We start from the raw sequence: 16,822 nt of genomic DNA on the forward strand, positions 1-16,822 counted from the left end.
ACATCGGTTGTTTGTAGTTTCTATTGCCTGTTAACACATGTATTATTGTAGTGTGAATAGTCCTTAATTATGCAAATAAGTATTTGAATATGTACAAGGTTACTCTTTGGCCAATATCTATCTGCTAGTCAATTCTGTTTTAGACTGGCATTTCTTTGATCCAATTTCAAAACAGTTTAGTGACTGGGTCCATGCTGCTCTCCTTGAGAGGGTTCAAAGGAGGTTCACAGAGTCCTGGATTGAATGACATATGAAGTGTGCTTGTTGCTCTGGGCCTGAATTCACTAGAATTCAGAATGAGGGATGACCTCTTTGAAACCTATTGAATGGTGAAGGGCTTTATTAGAGTGGATGTGGAGAAGGTGTTTCCGATGGTGGGAGAGTCTAAGACCAGGGAACACAGTCTCTGAATAGAGGGGTGTCCTTTTAAAATAGTAGAGATGAGGAGAAATTTCTTTAGCCAGAGAATGTTGAATCCATGTAATTCTTTGCTACAGGCAGTTGCGAAGCAAAGTCATTTCGTATATTTAAGCCAGATGTTGATAGATTCGTGCTGGTCAGGGCATGAAGGGATATGGGGAGAAGGCAGGAGATGGGGGTGGGGGGCAAGAGAGGAAAATTGGATTGGCCATGATGAAATGGTGGAGCAGATGTGATGAGCCAAATGGCCTAATTCTGTTCCTATATCTTATGGTCTTGTGACTTGTGCACAAAACCGTTAAAGTGTGATTGAGTAATGAGTGCAAGTTATCAGTATCAGAGTCCAGTTAATTGGTGACAACATTGTGTTAATCAAAAGTGCAGGATGTGTGGTCACTTGATTCACAGGATGGTTGAACTTTGAGGTTGTAAAGAAATTGAATATTTTGGTAGCTGAAAAGCTGAGGTGAGGACAGAGATGGACATTGTTGAAGAGGTGGAAATAGGCAGCACTTGAAACATGAGTGTGACCAGAAACTTGAGGATTTGCAGATGCTGAAAATCTAGACCAACCCATACAGATGCTGCCTGACTTGAGTTCCTCCAGCACTTTATGGAAAATAATAAACAGTTGCTGTTTCATGCTTCTTCAGGACTGGAAAGGAAGGGGTAAGACACCAGAATTTTTAAAAAGTGTGGGGAGGGGAAGGGGGATTAGCTAGAAGGTGATAGGTGAAGTCAGGTGAGCGGTAAACGGGTGGAGAGTAAAGAATCTGATAGGAGAGTGGACCATGGGAGAAAGGGAAGGAGGAGGGGATAGGCAGATGAAGAGAAGAGGTAAGAGGCCAAAGGTAAGGGAGGAGAGAAGGGAGAGGGATTTTTTTTCTTAATCGGAAGGAGAAATCAATGTTCATACCATACCTAGATGGTGTTGCTCCCCCCAACCTGACAGTGACCTGATTGTGACAAAAGAGGAGGCCATGGACTGACATGTTGGAACTGGAATGGAGATAGGAATTAAAATGGTTGGCCACTGGGAAATTCCACTTTCTCCAGATCAACTGGAGGTGCTCAACAAAGCAGTTGGCCAATTTACATTGGGTCTCAATCTGGAGAGCACTGGACAGTCCCAAACAGTCGTTGGTTAGGCAACACTTCACGTGTGGATCTGTTGGAGTCATCCGTTATATCCTGTGCTCTCGAGTTCCTCCTACTGAGTTTCTCCAGCATTTTGTATGTGTTGCTATGGTTCAGCATGAAATGAGCCAAAGGTGGGATGGAATTAGTAACAGGGGTACTGAGTATTTGACAATGGACATTTTGGCTTTGGGTTTTTCAATATTTAATTGAAGAACCATACATAGCTTTCATTCTAAGGGGGACCATCCCTGTGGACTTGAAAATTAAAATGAAAATTACAACTGCAACTTTTGAAAAGGTGACTGAGAATCCAAGATGGCACAAAGCCCAAAGAATCATACATCAGATTTATAATCTTGGATTTTCAATAACTAATTTTGAAAAGTGAGGTAGATTAGAAGTTTGGCATAGATGGAGAAAGGATAGATGAGTTGTGGGGAAAATGTGTTAATTCTGTACTAAATTATTTGAACATGAATATGTGAAGCAAGGATCTTAAGCCAAATGATCTGGATGGCCATATGATAAACTTTTATCATTTTGAATTATTTAGGTTTGGCAAAGTCTGAATCAGAAAGGGGTCAGAGAATTGCATTTCAACAAGCCCAGAAGTGGATTCAATCAAACTGGGGTTTGTACAAGAAGCACCAAGCCATGTATGAGAAGGTGAGTTTGAGTTTTTCTTTAATTGAACAACCGAGTCTTGCCCTCAAAATGCCTATGTAGGGCAGGTATGCACACTGTTCCTCTTATTCAATGTGCTGTGGTATACCATTTTCGCTCTTCTCTGCTGGGTGCAGACTCCATTTCTGTCCCATGGCTCCTGATAGGTGCAAAATCAGATCTCCAAGTTCCGCAGTGTTCTGTCACAAAGAATGGAAAAATTGGACTGGGCAGATCTGTCTGAATCGTATCTTTTTGTTTGAATTTGGGTGGGGATGAGGTGCAGATAATCAGAAATCAGAATCTGGTTTATCATCAGTGGCATATGTCATGAAATTTGTTTCATGGCAGCAGTACAGTGGAAGCATTAAGAATCTCTGCAAATTACAAGCATAAATAGAGCAAAGGAATAACAAACTAGTGTTCAGGGACTCATAGACCCTTCAGAAATTTGATGGCAGGGAAAGGAAGCTGTTCCTAAGACATTAAATGTGGATCTTCAGGCTCTTGTACCATCTCTCCTGTAGTAATGAGAGGAAGGCATATCCCAGATGATGAGTGTCCTTGATGATGGATGCTGTCTTTTTGCAGTACCTCCTCTTGAAGATGTCCATGTGGCTATGATGGAATTGATTGACTTTACAGCCCTCTCCAGCCTCTCTTAATCTTGTGCATTAGACTCCATACCAGGCTATGATACAGCCAGAGAGAATGCTCCCCACCATACATAGAAATGTGCAAGAGGCTTTGGTGACATACTGAATCTCTTCAAAATCCTAATGAATTAGAGCTGCTGGTGTTCCTCATTCATGATTGCATCAATGTGTTGGGCCCAGGATAGATCCTCTGAGATGTTGACGTCCAGGAACTTGAAGCTGCTCACCCTTTCCACTGCTGACCCCTCTAAGGATTGGTGTGGTATGAGGAGTTTGGGTTATTTCCTGGATGACAATAATTCAATATAGTGTTAATTGCTGCAATTTCTGATGGCTCACTACACCAATCTAAGAAGTAAAGGAATATTGACTTTGCCATTGTCAGGCTCAATTTGTCTTTTTGTTTTTCAGTATGATGTGAATGGTGACAGTCAACCAGGTGGAGGTGGGGAATATGATGTACAGGTCAGTCAGCATTTTTTCTGAACTTCCTTCCTCGTTTTCAGCTTCTTTCAAAAAGCTGTTATGCTAAACAGCCTTTGCAAGAGCCAGTTGAGCAGCAGCTATGAGAAATACACGAACATGAGAAAGTCTGCAGATGCTGGAAATCCAAAGCAACTCACACAAAATGCTGGAGAAACTCAGCAGGTCAGACAGCATCTGTGGAAATGAATGAACAGTTGGCAAAGTAGAACTTCCTGGTGGCTAAACATTTGAATTCTGATTCCACTTCCTGTTCTAACATGTCAGTCCATGGCTGCCTGTTGTGCCAAGATGATGCCACCCTCAGGGTGGAAGAGCAACATGTTGTATTCTGTCTGGGTAGCCTCCATCCTGATGGCATGACCATTGATTCCTTGTGGTTTAAAGAAAATATTCCCCCCCCCACAATCCTTTATTCGTCACCCTGACCGCTTCTCACTTGCCTATTACTCCCTCCCTTTCTCCTACAGTCCACTCTCCTTTGCTATCAGATTCTTTCCTCTCCAGCCCTTGACCTTTCCCACCCACCTGACTTCACCTATCACCTTCTAGCTGTCCTCCCTTCCCCCCCCCCACCATTTTTATTCTGGTGTCTTCCCCCTTTTTAGTCCTGAAGAAGAGTCTCTGCCTGAAGATGCTGTCTGATCTGCTGAATTCCTCCAGCACTTTGTGTGTCGCTAATGCCTTATGAGAAATAAATGTTTAAAAATTTAAAAAAACTAGGACTGTTTAAGCCACAAGCAATATTGTCCAATGAAGAACATGTTAAATTACAAAAGACTACAAGCTTGGAGAATTTCTCTCTAATAGAACATCTAAAGATGTACTGGTTGGTAGGTTATTGGCCATTGTAAACTGTCCATATATGGTTTTCCATTCACAACTTAACATAGTATTATTGGCTCAGAGTTCAGACATATTAGTAATCTATTCTCCCTATTTTCCCCACAATTCCATTACTTCCTGCACGCAGTAAATTAGTGTTGAATTAACCTACCAAGCTGCACATCTTTAAGATGCCAGAGCATCGAGAGAAAAGTGGCACAATCACAGCAAAAACATGCAAATTCCATGCAGACAGCACCCAAGGCCATCATCAAATTTGAGCTGCTGGCGCAGTAAGGCAGCAGCTCTACTATCTGTGTGTGGTGAACTATGTGCCTGTCGGGACACGCCCCTGCTGACTGCTCCTGTGGCTCCTCCCACAGGCCCCTGTATAAAGGAGATCTGCGGCCTGACGCTCGGCCTCAGTCTCCAAGACATTGTATGATAGACACTCACTCCTGGTTCCTTCTTCCAGTCAATAAAAGCCGATATCTCGCCTTACGTCTCAGTGTGAGTTATTGATGGTGCATCAATTTTATTGACTGGAAGTTTTAAAACATGGAACCCGTTTTGCGTCCGGACCGGTTGGATTTGGACCCTCAAGACCCTGACGCAGCTCTCGCTTTTGAACACTGGCTTGCATGCTTCCAATCGTACTTGGCGGAGCTTCGTGCGACTGAACCCGCCGTTATGCACAGAATCCTACTCTCGAGGGTCTCCTCCAAAGTTTACTCCATTATCCGGGACCTGCCGACCTACGATGGGGCACTGGACGCCCTCAAAAGACAGTACCTGCGGCCGGTGAACACCGTCTACGCAAGACATCGTTTAGCTACCCGGCAACAGCGGCCTGGCGAATCGTGTGCTGAGTTTCTCCGAGCACTACAGACACTCATCCGACCTTGCGACTGCAAGACGCTCACGGCAGAACAGCATGCGGAGCTGCTGGTGCGAGACGCCTTTGTGACGGGACTGAGGTCAGTGTACATGCGCCAGCGGCTGCTGGAGAACTCGGATCTTACCTTAAGCTCGGCGATAGAGACGGCCAATGCTCTAAAAGCTGCGCTGCATAACGCCGACGCAGTCCAGTTGCGCGATTTCCCGCAGGTTCCGTGGACTCCTCAGACCCCGCCACCGCCGGCTCCCGGGAGCGAATTCGCCAACGCCGCCGCCAGTCGCGATTCCACGAGCTCCCAGACCCTGACCACGGCGGTGGCCCGTCAGAAGCCCGTGTGTTATTTCTGTGGCCAAAAGAAACATCCTCAACAACGCTGTCCAGCGCGAGAAGCGACCTGCTCCAGCTGCGGAAAGCGGGGCCACTTTGCCAAGGTCTGTAAGTCTCAACCTCGAGCGGAATGCAGCGCTGCGGGTGAAACATGGGGGCCGCCATCTTGCATGCCCGGATGTGGGCGGCCATCTTTGCCGGCGTCAGCACGCCCCGCCCCCGACCCTCCGATGCTTACCGGGTACCCCGAATGTGAGCGGCCATCTTTGTCGACGTCAGCACGCCCCGCCCCCGACCCTCGGATGCTGACCAGGTACCCCGGATGTGAGTGGCCATCTTTGTCGACGTCAGCATGCCCCGCCCCCGGCCCTCCGATGCTGACCGGGTCTCTGGCCACTGTAACCCTCGACCAAAGCGCCCCACACCAGCTTGCAAGGTCCATGATGGACATCCAGGTGGAGGGGCACTGGACTGGATGCCTGTTTGACACGGGCAGCACTGGGAGTTTTATTCACCCGGACACAGTGCAACGCTGCGGACTCGCAACGCGGCCGGTAAGTCGGAGGTTCCATTTGGCCTCTGGGTCGCAGTCCACAGACATCCGGGCGGGTTGTGTAGCGACATTGGTGGTGCAAGGCACAGAATATCGGAACTTTGAGCTGCTGGTCATGCCTAATCTGTGCGCACCTGTGCTATTGGGGCTGGACTTCCAGAGCCATCTCGAAAGTGTGACTATGGTATACGACGGTCCCTCTTCCCACCACTCTCAAGGCCCTCAGACGGTGCCTGGGTTTTTTTTTCCTATTCCGCCCAATGGGTCCCCCATTACGCAGACAAGGCTTGCCCCCTGGTCAAGTCTACCTCGTTTCCCCTCTCTGCTGAGGCCTGCGCGGCCTTCAACTGCATTAAAGCGGACATTGCCAAAGCTACGATGCATGCAGTGGACGAGACCGCTCCCTTCCAAGTGGAGTGTGATGCCTCCGATTTCGCTCTGGCTGCTACCCTCAATCAGGAAGGCAGACCAGTAGCATTCTTTTCTCGCACCCTCCAAGGCTCCGAAATTCGGCACTCCGCGGTGGAGAAAGAAGCCCAGGCCATAGTGGAGGCTGTTAGGCACTGGAGGCACTATCTTGTTGGCAAAAGGTTCACCGTGCTGACCGACCAGCGCTCGGTTGCGTTCCTGTTCAGCAACCAACAGCGGGGCAAGATCAAAAATGATAAGATTTTGCGGTGGAGGATAGAACTCTCCACCTACTCCTATGATATCCTGTACCGGCCTGGCAGACTCAATGAGCCCCCTGATGCCCTATCCCGGGGAACATGTGCTAGCACACAGCTCGACCAGCTGTACGCCCTTCATGCACAACTTTGCCATCCGGGGGTCACCCGATTTTACCATTTTGTGAAAGCTCGGAACCTGCCATACTCCCTGGAGGACATCAGGACGATGACCAGGGACTGCCAAATTTGCGCCGAGTGCAAACCGCACTTCTACCGTCCTGACACGGCACAACTTGTCAAGGCCACCCGCCCTTTTGAACGCCTGAGTGTTGACTTTAAGGGCCCCCTTCCCTCCACTGACCGCAATGTCTATTTTCTCAGTGTTATCGACGAGTTCTCACGGTTCCCCTTTGCCATCCCCTGCCCCGACACCACTGCCACGTCCGTCATAAAAGCCCTGCGCCAGCTCTTCACTCTGTTCGGGTATCCCTGCTATATCCACAGTGATAGAGGGTCCTCCTTTATGAGTGAGGAGCTGCGCCAGTACTTGCTAGCTAGGGGCATTGCTACCAGTCGGACCACGAGTTATAATCCCTGGGGTAATGGCCAGGTGGAGCAGGAGAATGCCACAGTGTGGAAGGCCACACTTTTAGCCCTCAAGTCAAAAGGGTTGCCGGTCTCTCGATGGCAGGAGGTCCTCCCTGAGGCACTGCACTCTATCCGCTCTCTGTTATGTACGTCCACCAATGCCACCCCTCACGAACGCCTATTCTCTTTTCCCAGGAAGTCTGTCACTGGGACCACCCTACCAGTTTGGCTGACGTCCCCGGGGCCAGTGCTGCTCCGGAAACATGTAAGGAGCAATAAGTACTCCCCGCTGGTGGAGAGGGTTCACCTTCTACATGCGAACCCCCAGTATGCTTACGTGGTCTTACCTGATGGGCGGGAGGACACGGTCTCCATCCGCGACCTGGCACCCGCAGGTGCAGCAGACCACTACCCTGAAGGCTCTCCGGTAACTATGAACCCTGCACCAGAGTTGACACCGTGCTCACCAGGCCCTACACAGACTCCTCACGACACTTGTATACCGGGCGTTTCGTACGCATTTATACCAGGCGCCTCGCACATGCATGAGGGATCACCGGCACCTAGTGGGCAAGAACACCCGCAACCCCCGTCCCCTGTGCAATCACCGATGTTGCCGGCATCTATGCGGTCACAGCCGGTGCTACGTAGATCGCAGCGACAGATTCGACCACCTGATAGACTTGACTTGTAAGAAACTTCGCCACATGAGGATTTTTTCAAACGAAGGGGGGGTGAATGTGGTGAACTATGTGCCTGTCGGGACACGCCCCTGCTGACTGCTCCTGTGGCTCCTCCCACAGGCCCCTGTATAAAGGAGATCTGCGGCCTGACGCTCGGCCTCAGTCTCCAAGACATTGTATGATAGACACTCACTCCTGGTTCCTTCTTCCAGTCAATAAAAGCCGATATCTCGCCTTGCGTCTCAGTGTGAGTTATTGATGGTGCATCACTGTGCCAGTACTTCACCGGAGGAATTCCATACAGAAAAGGCATTAGGCCCATCTGGCCTGTACAAGTCTTTTTCAAAGAGCTATTGTAGCCCTATTGCACCTTGCTCCTTCCCTGTGGAATTTCAGTTTACCAATTCACCTTGAAAATTGTTACGAACTTGCTTCTGTTTTAGCCAGATCATTCCAGTCTGTACAATTCCCTATTTACACCTCAACAAAAAAAATCCTCTTCCCTGCATTTATTAGTTATTTTGTTTCTGTGGTTGTTAGACCTTTTACTTGTAGAAATCCTTAATGATCCCCTATTAAATTTCTTCTTGCCTTTCTTCTTGCCATTTGGAGAACAAATCAAAAGTCTCGCTCTTCTGATATAATTCAATAAAATTTTCTTTACAGCACACCTTTCATTAGCATTGCTTAGCTGGGAGCCAGTGTGAGCTATTGAGTTCATGTCCAACAGGTGAATAGGATTCGATGCAAGTTACTAATTTGAATCAAAGTAAGATCTTCATGTTTTGATGTACAGAGGGTGGCCATTTGGTCCATTGACTATGCTAGCAAAACAAGGAACTTTTTGTCCCACTTCCCACTTTTTGACTTTGGCCAAGTTATGGCTCTTTGAGAGCTCATGCTGGTACCTGCTAGTACCTTTTGAAATGCATAGCTAGTGTGCTGTTTCCTCCTTTCAGACTATGACTTCTATCTCAGCTATGACTTGGGCTCTGGCTGACAAATACCTTCAAAATTCTAACTCTTTAGGTTTAAATTTGTGTCCTCTACTTATTTTCCCTGCCAATGGGGTAAAAGTCATCCTTTCTAGGCCCCTTATTATTTTGTTCACAATTTAATCTCCTCTCAGTCTCATCTTTTCCAAAGAAAATGATTATAGCTAGCCAGTTTTTGATTGCTTGTGTGGAGCTTGAGGGATCATTGCTTGACTGGAGAGTTGTGGATATTTGGAGAGAGCATGGGAAGGATTTTGCTCATAGCAGCACATGATGATGCGTTAGGTTTTGAAATAGGCAAGCACAATTATCTGTTGGATCTCTCAAATTACAGCTCTATGATTTATTTATTTATTTATTGAGATACAGTGCAGATACAGGCCCTTCGAGCTGCGCTTCCCAGCCTCAGTAAGGGGAACAATTAACCTACCAAGTGTGCATCCTTGAAATGCAGGAGGAGACCTATGTGGTCACAGGGAGAATGTATAAACTCATTACAGACGGTGGGAATTGAACCCAGGTCACCGGTACTGTACAGCACCGTGCTAACCACTACACTACCTTGCTGCCCCATCCACTGAATGATTGCAACATTTTCTTTTTATATCAGAAGCACTGTGTAGTGCAGACTAGATCCAGGGAAAGAAAAATTGATTTAATGTTTCTGATCAAAGACACTTTATCAGAATACAAATATTCTATTTCAATTCGAGATGTGTGTCAGTGACCAGGATGGAGTTTGTAACATAAACCAAAGCCTTAAGCTTAATAACTTATTAAAGCAAATATCTAACCATCCAGAACTGGATCAGTTAACACAAAAGTTAGTGGGAAGTTAGAAGACTGGGAAGGTTTTTAAATCCAACAGAAAGCAACTAAAACAAATCATAAAGTAAGAAAAGATTAAGTTATTGGTTAGCTTATGTTCATGCATAAAAGAGGATACCAAATGATACCCGAGGTGTCAAAGAGATGAAAGTGGATATCGGACCACTGGAAAATAACACTGGAGAGGTAGTAATTGGGGCAAAGAAATTATTAAGTATTTTGTGTCAGTCTTCACTGTGTAAGACAGCAGCAGTATGGCAGAAATTCAAGAGTGTCGGGGCAGAAGTGTGTGTAATTGCTATTATGAAGGAGAAGGTGTTGGGGAAACTGAGAGGTCTGAAGGTAGATAAGTCACCTGGACCAGATGGTCTTCACCCCAATGCTCTGAAAGAGGTAGCAGAAGAGACTGTGGAGGCATAAGGAATAATGTCAAGAATTGCTGGATTCTGGAATGTTTCTGGAGGATTAGAAAATCGCAAATGTTGCTCTGCTCCTAAAGTAGTGAGGGAGGCAGAAAAAAAGGAAATTATAGGCCAGTTAGCCTGACTTCAGTTTTTGGGAAGATGTTGGATCTATTATTAAGTTTGAGATTTCAGGGTACTTGAAGGCATGTGATAAAGTGATAAAGTCAGCATGGTTTCCTTAAGGGAAAATCTTGCCTGACAAATCTGCTGGAATTCTTTGAAGAAATAACAGGCAGGAGAGTCAGTGGATGATATTAACTTGGATTTGCAGAAGGCCTTTCACAAGGTGTCACATATGAAGCCACTTAGCAAGATGAGAGTCCATGGTATTGCAGTAAAGATATTAGCATGGGTGGAAGATTGGCTGACTGGCAAGAGGTGAAGAGCAGGATTTCTGGTTGGCTGCCGTAGACTAGTGGCATTCTGCAGGAGTCAGTATTAGGACCGCTTCTTTTCATGTTATGTCAATGATTTGGATGACAGAATTGATAGCTTTGTGGCCAAGTTTGCAGACTATACAAAGATGGGTGGAGGGGCAGGCAACATTGAGGAAGCAGGTAATCTGCAGACGGACTTGGGCAGATAGGGAGAATGGGCAAAGAATTACTTTTAGTGATTTTTTTTTATTATTTCGTGCACATCTTTTGGCGAATGCCATCTTCTTCCACATTAATCTTTTCAATTTAAAAAAAAATGTTCAATGAGTCAAACTAGGAAAGAAGGACTTTTGTTCTGCAGTTGTTCCATAACTGTTCAATACACATTTGATACTTGTTTGATCCTGAGGTGCCAGGCATCTGCACCAGTGGTGCGTCGCAGGTTTTTGCCAGTCAGTTTACAATTGACACTCGTGCGCTACGGAGTTGTGCTTTGTTCGTCCTTTGTGAACATTTGCAGTTTTGTACTTTTTCAAAAATTAAGCCTTGTTTTTACATTCAGTTACCCATCACAGTGCAAAAGAAAATCAGAAAGTGATAGTAAGCATGAATTCAATGAACAGTGGGGAAAATGGGGGGACGTCACGTGATGACGTAGGGTCGAGACTGGGATTCCAGCTCCCTCGCAAAAAGTAATGAAATAAGGTTTAAATGAAGAAGAGTTAACAAATATCTATAAGAAACTACTTATAAGCAACTCAGGATTATCTTTTGATATGGCTCCTAAACTGAAACAGAAGAAAGTTACTACTTCGAAGACTGCGTAAATCGGCGGGGAAAAAGGCCTAGCCGTCTTGGCGAAGCCTCGGACTCAAGTAGGATCTTCTCTCGACGAAGTGCATGGCACTTCTGATGTTGCGGGAAAAGAAGTTGCAGCAATGTCGGCGGTCTATAAGAAGAAACGGCAAGTACAACGCATGCGCGAAAGTATGCATGAACAGATGTTAACAAAACTACAAGCTTCAACTACGGTTGGAAGTGAAATTGAAAGTGAGTCGGAAGTTGAAACAGACTCTTTGGGAAATCCAGAAGAAAAGAAGGAAGAGATTAAAGGAGACACAAAAGATATCCTGATATATAATCAATGAATTAAAAGTTATAAAAACAGATATGGCGAATGAATTTAAAGCTGCAAGAACAGATATGGCGAATGAATTTAAAGCTATAAGAACAGATATAAGAAGCATACAGAATACACTTGACAATGTGGTGGAAGAACAAAAGAAGATGGATAATAAAGTTAGAGATGGAAGTAAAAATAGAAAACACGGAAAGAATAGAAAAGATAGAATACGATAAGCTTGCCTGGACAGCAGAAAGAAAACGGATGATGGAAAAAATGGATGCGCTTGAGAACTCTAGTAGACGAAATAATATTAAAATTGTTGGTCTTATGGAAGGTACAGAGGGAGAAAATCCAATAAAATTCTTTCAAGAATGGATTCCGGAAATTTTGGAAATGAAAGAAGGAACTCAAGTAATTGAAATTGAAAGAGCACATAGAGCTTTAAGACCATGACCTCAACAAGATCAAAATCCGAGATCAATTTTGATAAAATGTTTAAGGTATCAAAATAAAGAAATGATCTTGAAGGCAGCTACTCAAGGTGCTAAAAAGAGAAATGGGCCATTGATAGTAGAAGTGAAAAGAGTTTTTTTTTATCCAGACATAAGCTACAATCTGTTGAAGAGGTGGAAGGAATTTAATCCAGTGAAAAAATCTTTATGGGAAAAGGGCTATAAATTTTTATTGAGCTATCCAGCAAAATTGATAATTTTCCTGGATAATGGAGGAAGAAGATTCTTCGTTGACTACCGGAAAGTGGAGGAATTTGTACAAGAATTACCTGATGCCCATGAAGAGGACTAAAGAATTATAGAAATGAAGTGGACTAATGATGAAGACTGAAATAAGGTTGGACCTGATGGACATTTATAAGAGAAAAAAAACCGGTCGAGGAGTATTAATTGAGAGTAGAGTCATTAATTATTATTTTTTTCTTTTCTTTATTGATATTTTTTTTTGCGGGGGAGCTCCTGATCGATAGCTGCGAGTTTCACGTGTACAATCATGGCGATTGCCATGACCTGTAAAATGGGGGGGGGGGGATAATGTTGTGTTCTTTTTATTTGCAACATTAGTGGGGGGGTATTTTGTTTTTTTTTCTTGTGTATTAGTTATCTTTTTTCTATTTTTCTTCTTCTTTGCCTGGATGATTGGGGAGAGACTCATAGCAACATGGGGAATTCTAAAGAATTCCCAAGGTACTATGAATGATTAATTTACTTAATTTTTTAAGTTTTAATGTTAATGGAATTAATGGACCTGTGAAAAGAAAGAGTTTTAACATATATTAAGAAAATGAAAGGAGATATAGCTTTTTTTTTACAAGAAACACATTTAACAGAAACAGAACATAAGAAATTAAAGAGAGATTGGGTTACAAAAGATAGGATTAAATACATAGGCCCTTTGAAGATAAAATTATAGTAATTGGGGAAAGTAAAAAATAAATATCAAAATTATTTTGAACTCCATGGAGCATGTGTGGATCCTCCGATATACAGGCAATCTTTCTCTTCTTTCTTTAGATAAGGGTTAAGGGGGGGAGGGTTAATATTATCTTTCTTACTATTTTACTATTACATTTATTCTTTGTAATTTCTAAAATTTAATAAATAAAAATTAAAAAAAAAGAAAAACAGTGGGGAAAATGAGTTCTTGTTTATAGTGGGTCCGTCAGGAAAACCATTGTGCATTGTTTGTTGAAAACACTTTCTCACATAATAGAAGACAATCTTAATAGACACTATAAAACACAACATCAGACTGAAATAGAAGGAAAACTGAAGCTTGTGCTTGGGTCTGAGTTACGGAAAGAATATGTGATTAAGAAAAAGTAAGAAATCAAAAGAAGACAAAATATATTTTAAAAGTCTCATTAAGGTAAGTAATGTTAATATTGTTTTTATATTAAATCAATATCATGTAATAGTATGTCTATATTTACATATTTTTACAAGAATTGAATGGGGGTACAAGAGATGTATGGTGTATCTAAACTTGTGTGTGAGAAATTTGATGCATGGCGTGTAAAAGGTTGGCCACCCCTGGTGTAGACTATTTTCTAAACGGAGAAAATTCTAAAATCTGAGGTGCAAAAGCACTTGGGAGTCCTTCTGCAGGATTTCCTAAAGGTTGAGTTGGTGGTAAAGAAGACATATGTAATGTTAGCGTTCATTTTGAGAGGACCAGAATATATGATCAATGATGTGATGCTAGGGCTTTATAAGGCATTGGTCAGACTGCACTTGAAGTGTTGTGAGGTTTTGGGATCCTTGCCTAAGAAAAGATGGCCTGGCATTGGATAGGGTCCATAGGAGGTTCATGAGAATGATTTTGAGAATGAAAAGGTTAATGTATAAGGAGTGCTTGGCTCTGAGTCTACACTCGCTGGGGTTTAGAAGAATGAGGGGGGAATCTCATTAAAACCTATCAAATACTGAAAGGCTTAGATAGAGTGGATATACAGAGGATGTTTCGTATAGTGGGGGAGTCTAGGACCAAAGGGTACAGCCTCAGATTAGAAGGACGTCCCCTTTGAACAGAGATTGAGGAGGGATTTCTTCAGCCAGAGGGTGGTGAATCTATGGAATTCTTTGCCACAGATGGCTGTGGAAGCCAAGTGATTGAGTATATTTTAAAGAAGTTGTTAGGTTCTTTATTAGTAAGGGTGTCAAGGGTTACAGGGAGAAGGCAGGAGAATGGGGTTGAGAGGGAAAATTAATCAGCCATGATGGAATGGCAGAGCAGACTCGATGGGCTGAGTGGCCTAATTCTGCTCCTATGTAGTCTACATGTTGGAAGTTTGCCAATTTAGAGTATGTGAAGAAGTAAGAATAATTGTACCAAATATGGTGCAGAAAGTAGCCATTTGGCCTATTGAGTCATACTTGTTCATCTATTGCTATATTGTTCCATACCACTGCTTTTATTTCCTCTAAATCTCTGAAAATTCTCTCAGGGTGGCATGTTAGTGTAGTGGTTTGCAGAGCACTTTACAATACAGGCAACTTGGGTTCAATTCCCACTACTACCTGTAAGAAGTTTATATGTTCTCCCTGTTAACTGTGTGGGTATCTTTCCTCTGGGTGTTCTGGTTTCCTCCTACAGTCCTGATGCACCATCAATAACTCTCTGAGACGTGAGGTGAGATAAAGGCTTTTATTGGCTGGAAGAAAGAACAAGCAGCAATTGACCACCACACTACATCCTGGAGACTGAGGGCAGGGCTCAGGCTCCAATCGCCTTTATACCGGGGTCTGTGGGAGGAGCCACGGGAGCAGTCAGTGGGGGGTGGGGGGGGGGGCATGTCCAGACAGGTATATGTAGTTCACCACAAGTCCAAAGATCTACTGGTTGGTAGGTTAATCAGTCATTGTAAATAGTCCTGTAATTAGGGATTGATGTGCGATGTGGCCCAAAAGGCCATGCTGTATCTCAATAAATAAATAAAACCCCTTTTCAAAGAAGTTGATTCATTGCATGTAAAGGCAGTGAAAACATTAGATTCTAATTCCTAACTTCTGAGCTATTTTTGAAAAAACAAGCATTCCTTATTTGTATCCTTTATCCAATATTGGGAACAATTTCCTTCTGTTCACCTTACTGAAATCAACCTTTCAGTTATCCTTTCAACTTCTGCTCCAGGGAGAATTCCAGCCTCTACATGGGAGGAGGGAGAGGGGATTCTAGTAAATCTTTCCTGTGTTTCCCCCCCCCCCCCCCCAAGGCATTCACATAATTCCTAAAAATGCATTGGCCAGCTGAGTCCATCCCAACTATTTGGATAACTGAAGATGTGTTCACATATTTGTTTTAAAATCAAATCAAAATGTCTGTAGTTTATGCTTCTATTGCACATTAGGGATTAATTTAATTATTAGAAAACTTTCATCTCACTGATTCCTTAACACTCCATTTTTGAAGTGTGGGTGAGATCATTATAGCCATCACATGAGAAAGCTGAGAAAAGCCCTGATCTGTTCAAGTAATTGGATTCCTGTTTAACCTTGTTTTACATCCTCAGGTGGGATTCGGATGGACGAATGGAGTGGTTTTGCAGCTCTTGGATGAGTATGGAGACCAGCTCACATCAGGAGTGATGGAGTTGACTAGCTTCTCCTTCTGCACTTTATTCTCAATCTGTTTTCTGTTCCTTCAGCTCCAATAAAATGGGAATTATATATATATATATATATATATATTTAAAAAGAAGCCTTATTTTGATTTTGATTGTCAATCAGCAACAGATAGTTACAACTGGGTTTGGTCAAGGATTCAGCTTGGTTGCTGATAAATTTGATCAGTCACTCTGTTTCAATGTATGTGTGACAAATAAAGTTAATCTTTATCCTTCTATTAAAAATGTTAAATATGTTGTGCTGAACTTTAATTTGCTGGTGAAGTTGCTTTGTCTTGTCAAAAATTTCCTGAATTGTCTTTGAAATATTTGCAATTGTATGGAATAAGTGCATAAACAACAATAAGATTATCACAATGAATTGCCTAGTGTTCACTTTTTGTAAATATACAGTGCAAGGATACATGACTTTGTACTGTTGAAGGCCAAGTATGAACATTCTAGCTGTTCTAGATAATGCTATGTTAGACCTCAAGTAGTTCCTCAAGGTTGTTATAGCTGGGGCTGGTAATGGGGACAAGCTCCTACTACCTCTTTAATGCTCCCAATGGCATGTGCCTCAAATAGCCTCTGACAACCAAGCCCAGCTCCTGGCCTTCATGTGTTAATAAGCCCAGCAGAACTGTTTCTACTCACAGGAGAAGAGGCAAAGGCAGGTTACTGGTGCCTTTAAAACCAGTTGCTTTTGGCAGAGGGGGCTTGTCAGCCATGGTTAGCAGCTCATCTAGGACAAAGAAAACTCTGATCTCAAACTACCACTACTTAGTCATGGGGAAGGCTTTGGGAATAAGCCCCAAGGGAAAAATCTGGAGCGGGAGGCCTACATTGAATTCAATGCTGACTGGCAATTCCTGCATTGCTGCTGGTACCAAACTGCATCTGTCCCTACTGTTCCTTTGGGTTCAGAAGATGCATGGAGAGGGGGAGCTTGCGACATGGGTAACAGCTTGCTCTCCATATCGTACTGCCCGGGCTTGTGTAGCTAGACAG

The 16,822-nt window shown here is 43.6% G+C and overlaps 1 protein-coding gene across 4 annotated transcripts in view; it reads left to right on the forward strand.

Moving 5' to 3' along the window:
* The window catches only part of treh (trehalase (brush-border membrane glycoprotein)), a 51,252-nt gene extending 35,063 nt beyond the window's left edge, over positions 1-16,189 (forward strand). Inside the window, exons 13-16 of one of the 4 annotated variants that reach the window (XM_059956964.1) lie at positions 2,114-2,226; positions 3,291-3,344; positions 7,421-7,648; positions 15,719-16,189. In XM_059956964.1, coding sequence (XP_059812947.1) covers positions 2,114-2,226; positions 3,291-3,344; positions 7,421-7,648; positions 15,719-15,862 — 539 coding nt within the window. In that variant the 3' untranslated portion in view covers positions 15,863-16,189. Of the gene's footprint in view, positions 1-2,113; positions 2,227-3,290; positions 3,345-7,416; positions 8,139-15,718 lie in introns of those variants that run through there. The other 3 variants (XM_059956963.1, XM_059956966.1, XM_059956965.1) reach the window with 3 other exon arrangements.
* Positions 16,190-16,822: the final 633 nt, after the last annotated feature.

Source organism: Hypanus sabinus, chromosome X2 (genome assembly GCF_030144855.1).
Source record: "Hypanus sabinus isolate sHypSab1 chromosome X2, sHypSab1.hap1, whole genome shotgun sequence".
In the NCBI taxonomy this organism is placed as follows: domain Eukaryota; kingdom Metazoa; phylum Chordata; class Chondrichthyes; order Myliobatiformes; family Dasyatidae; genus Hypanus; species Hypanus sabinus.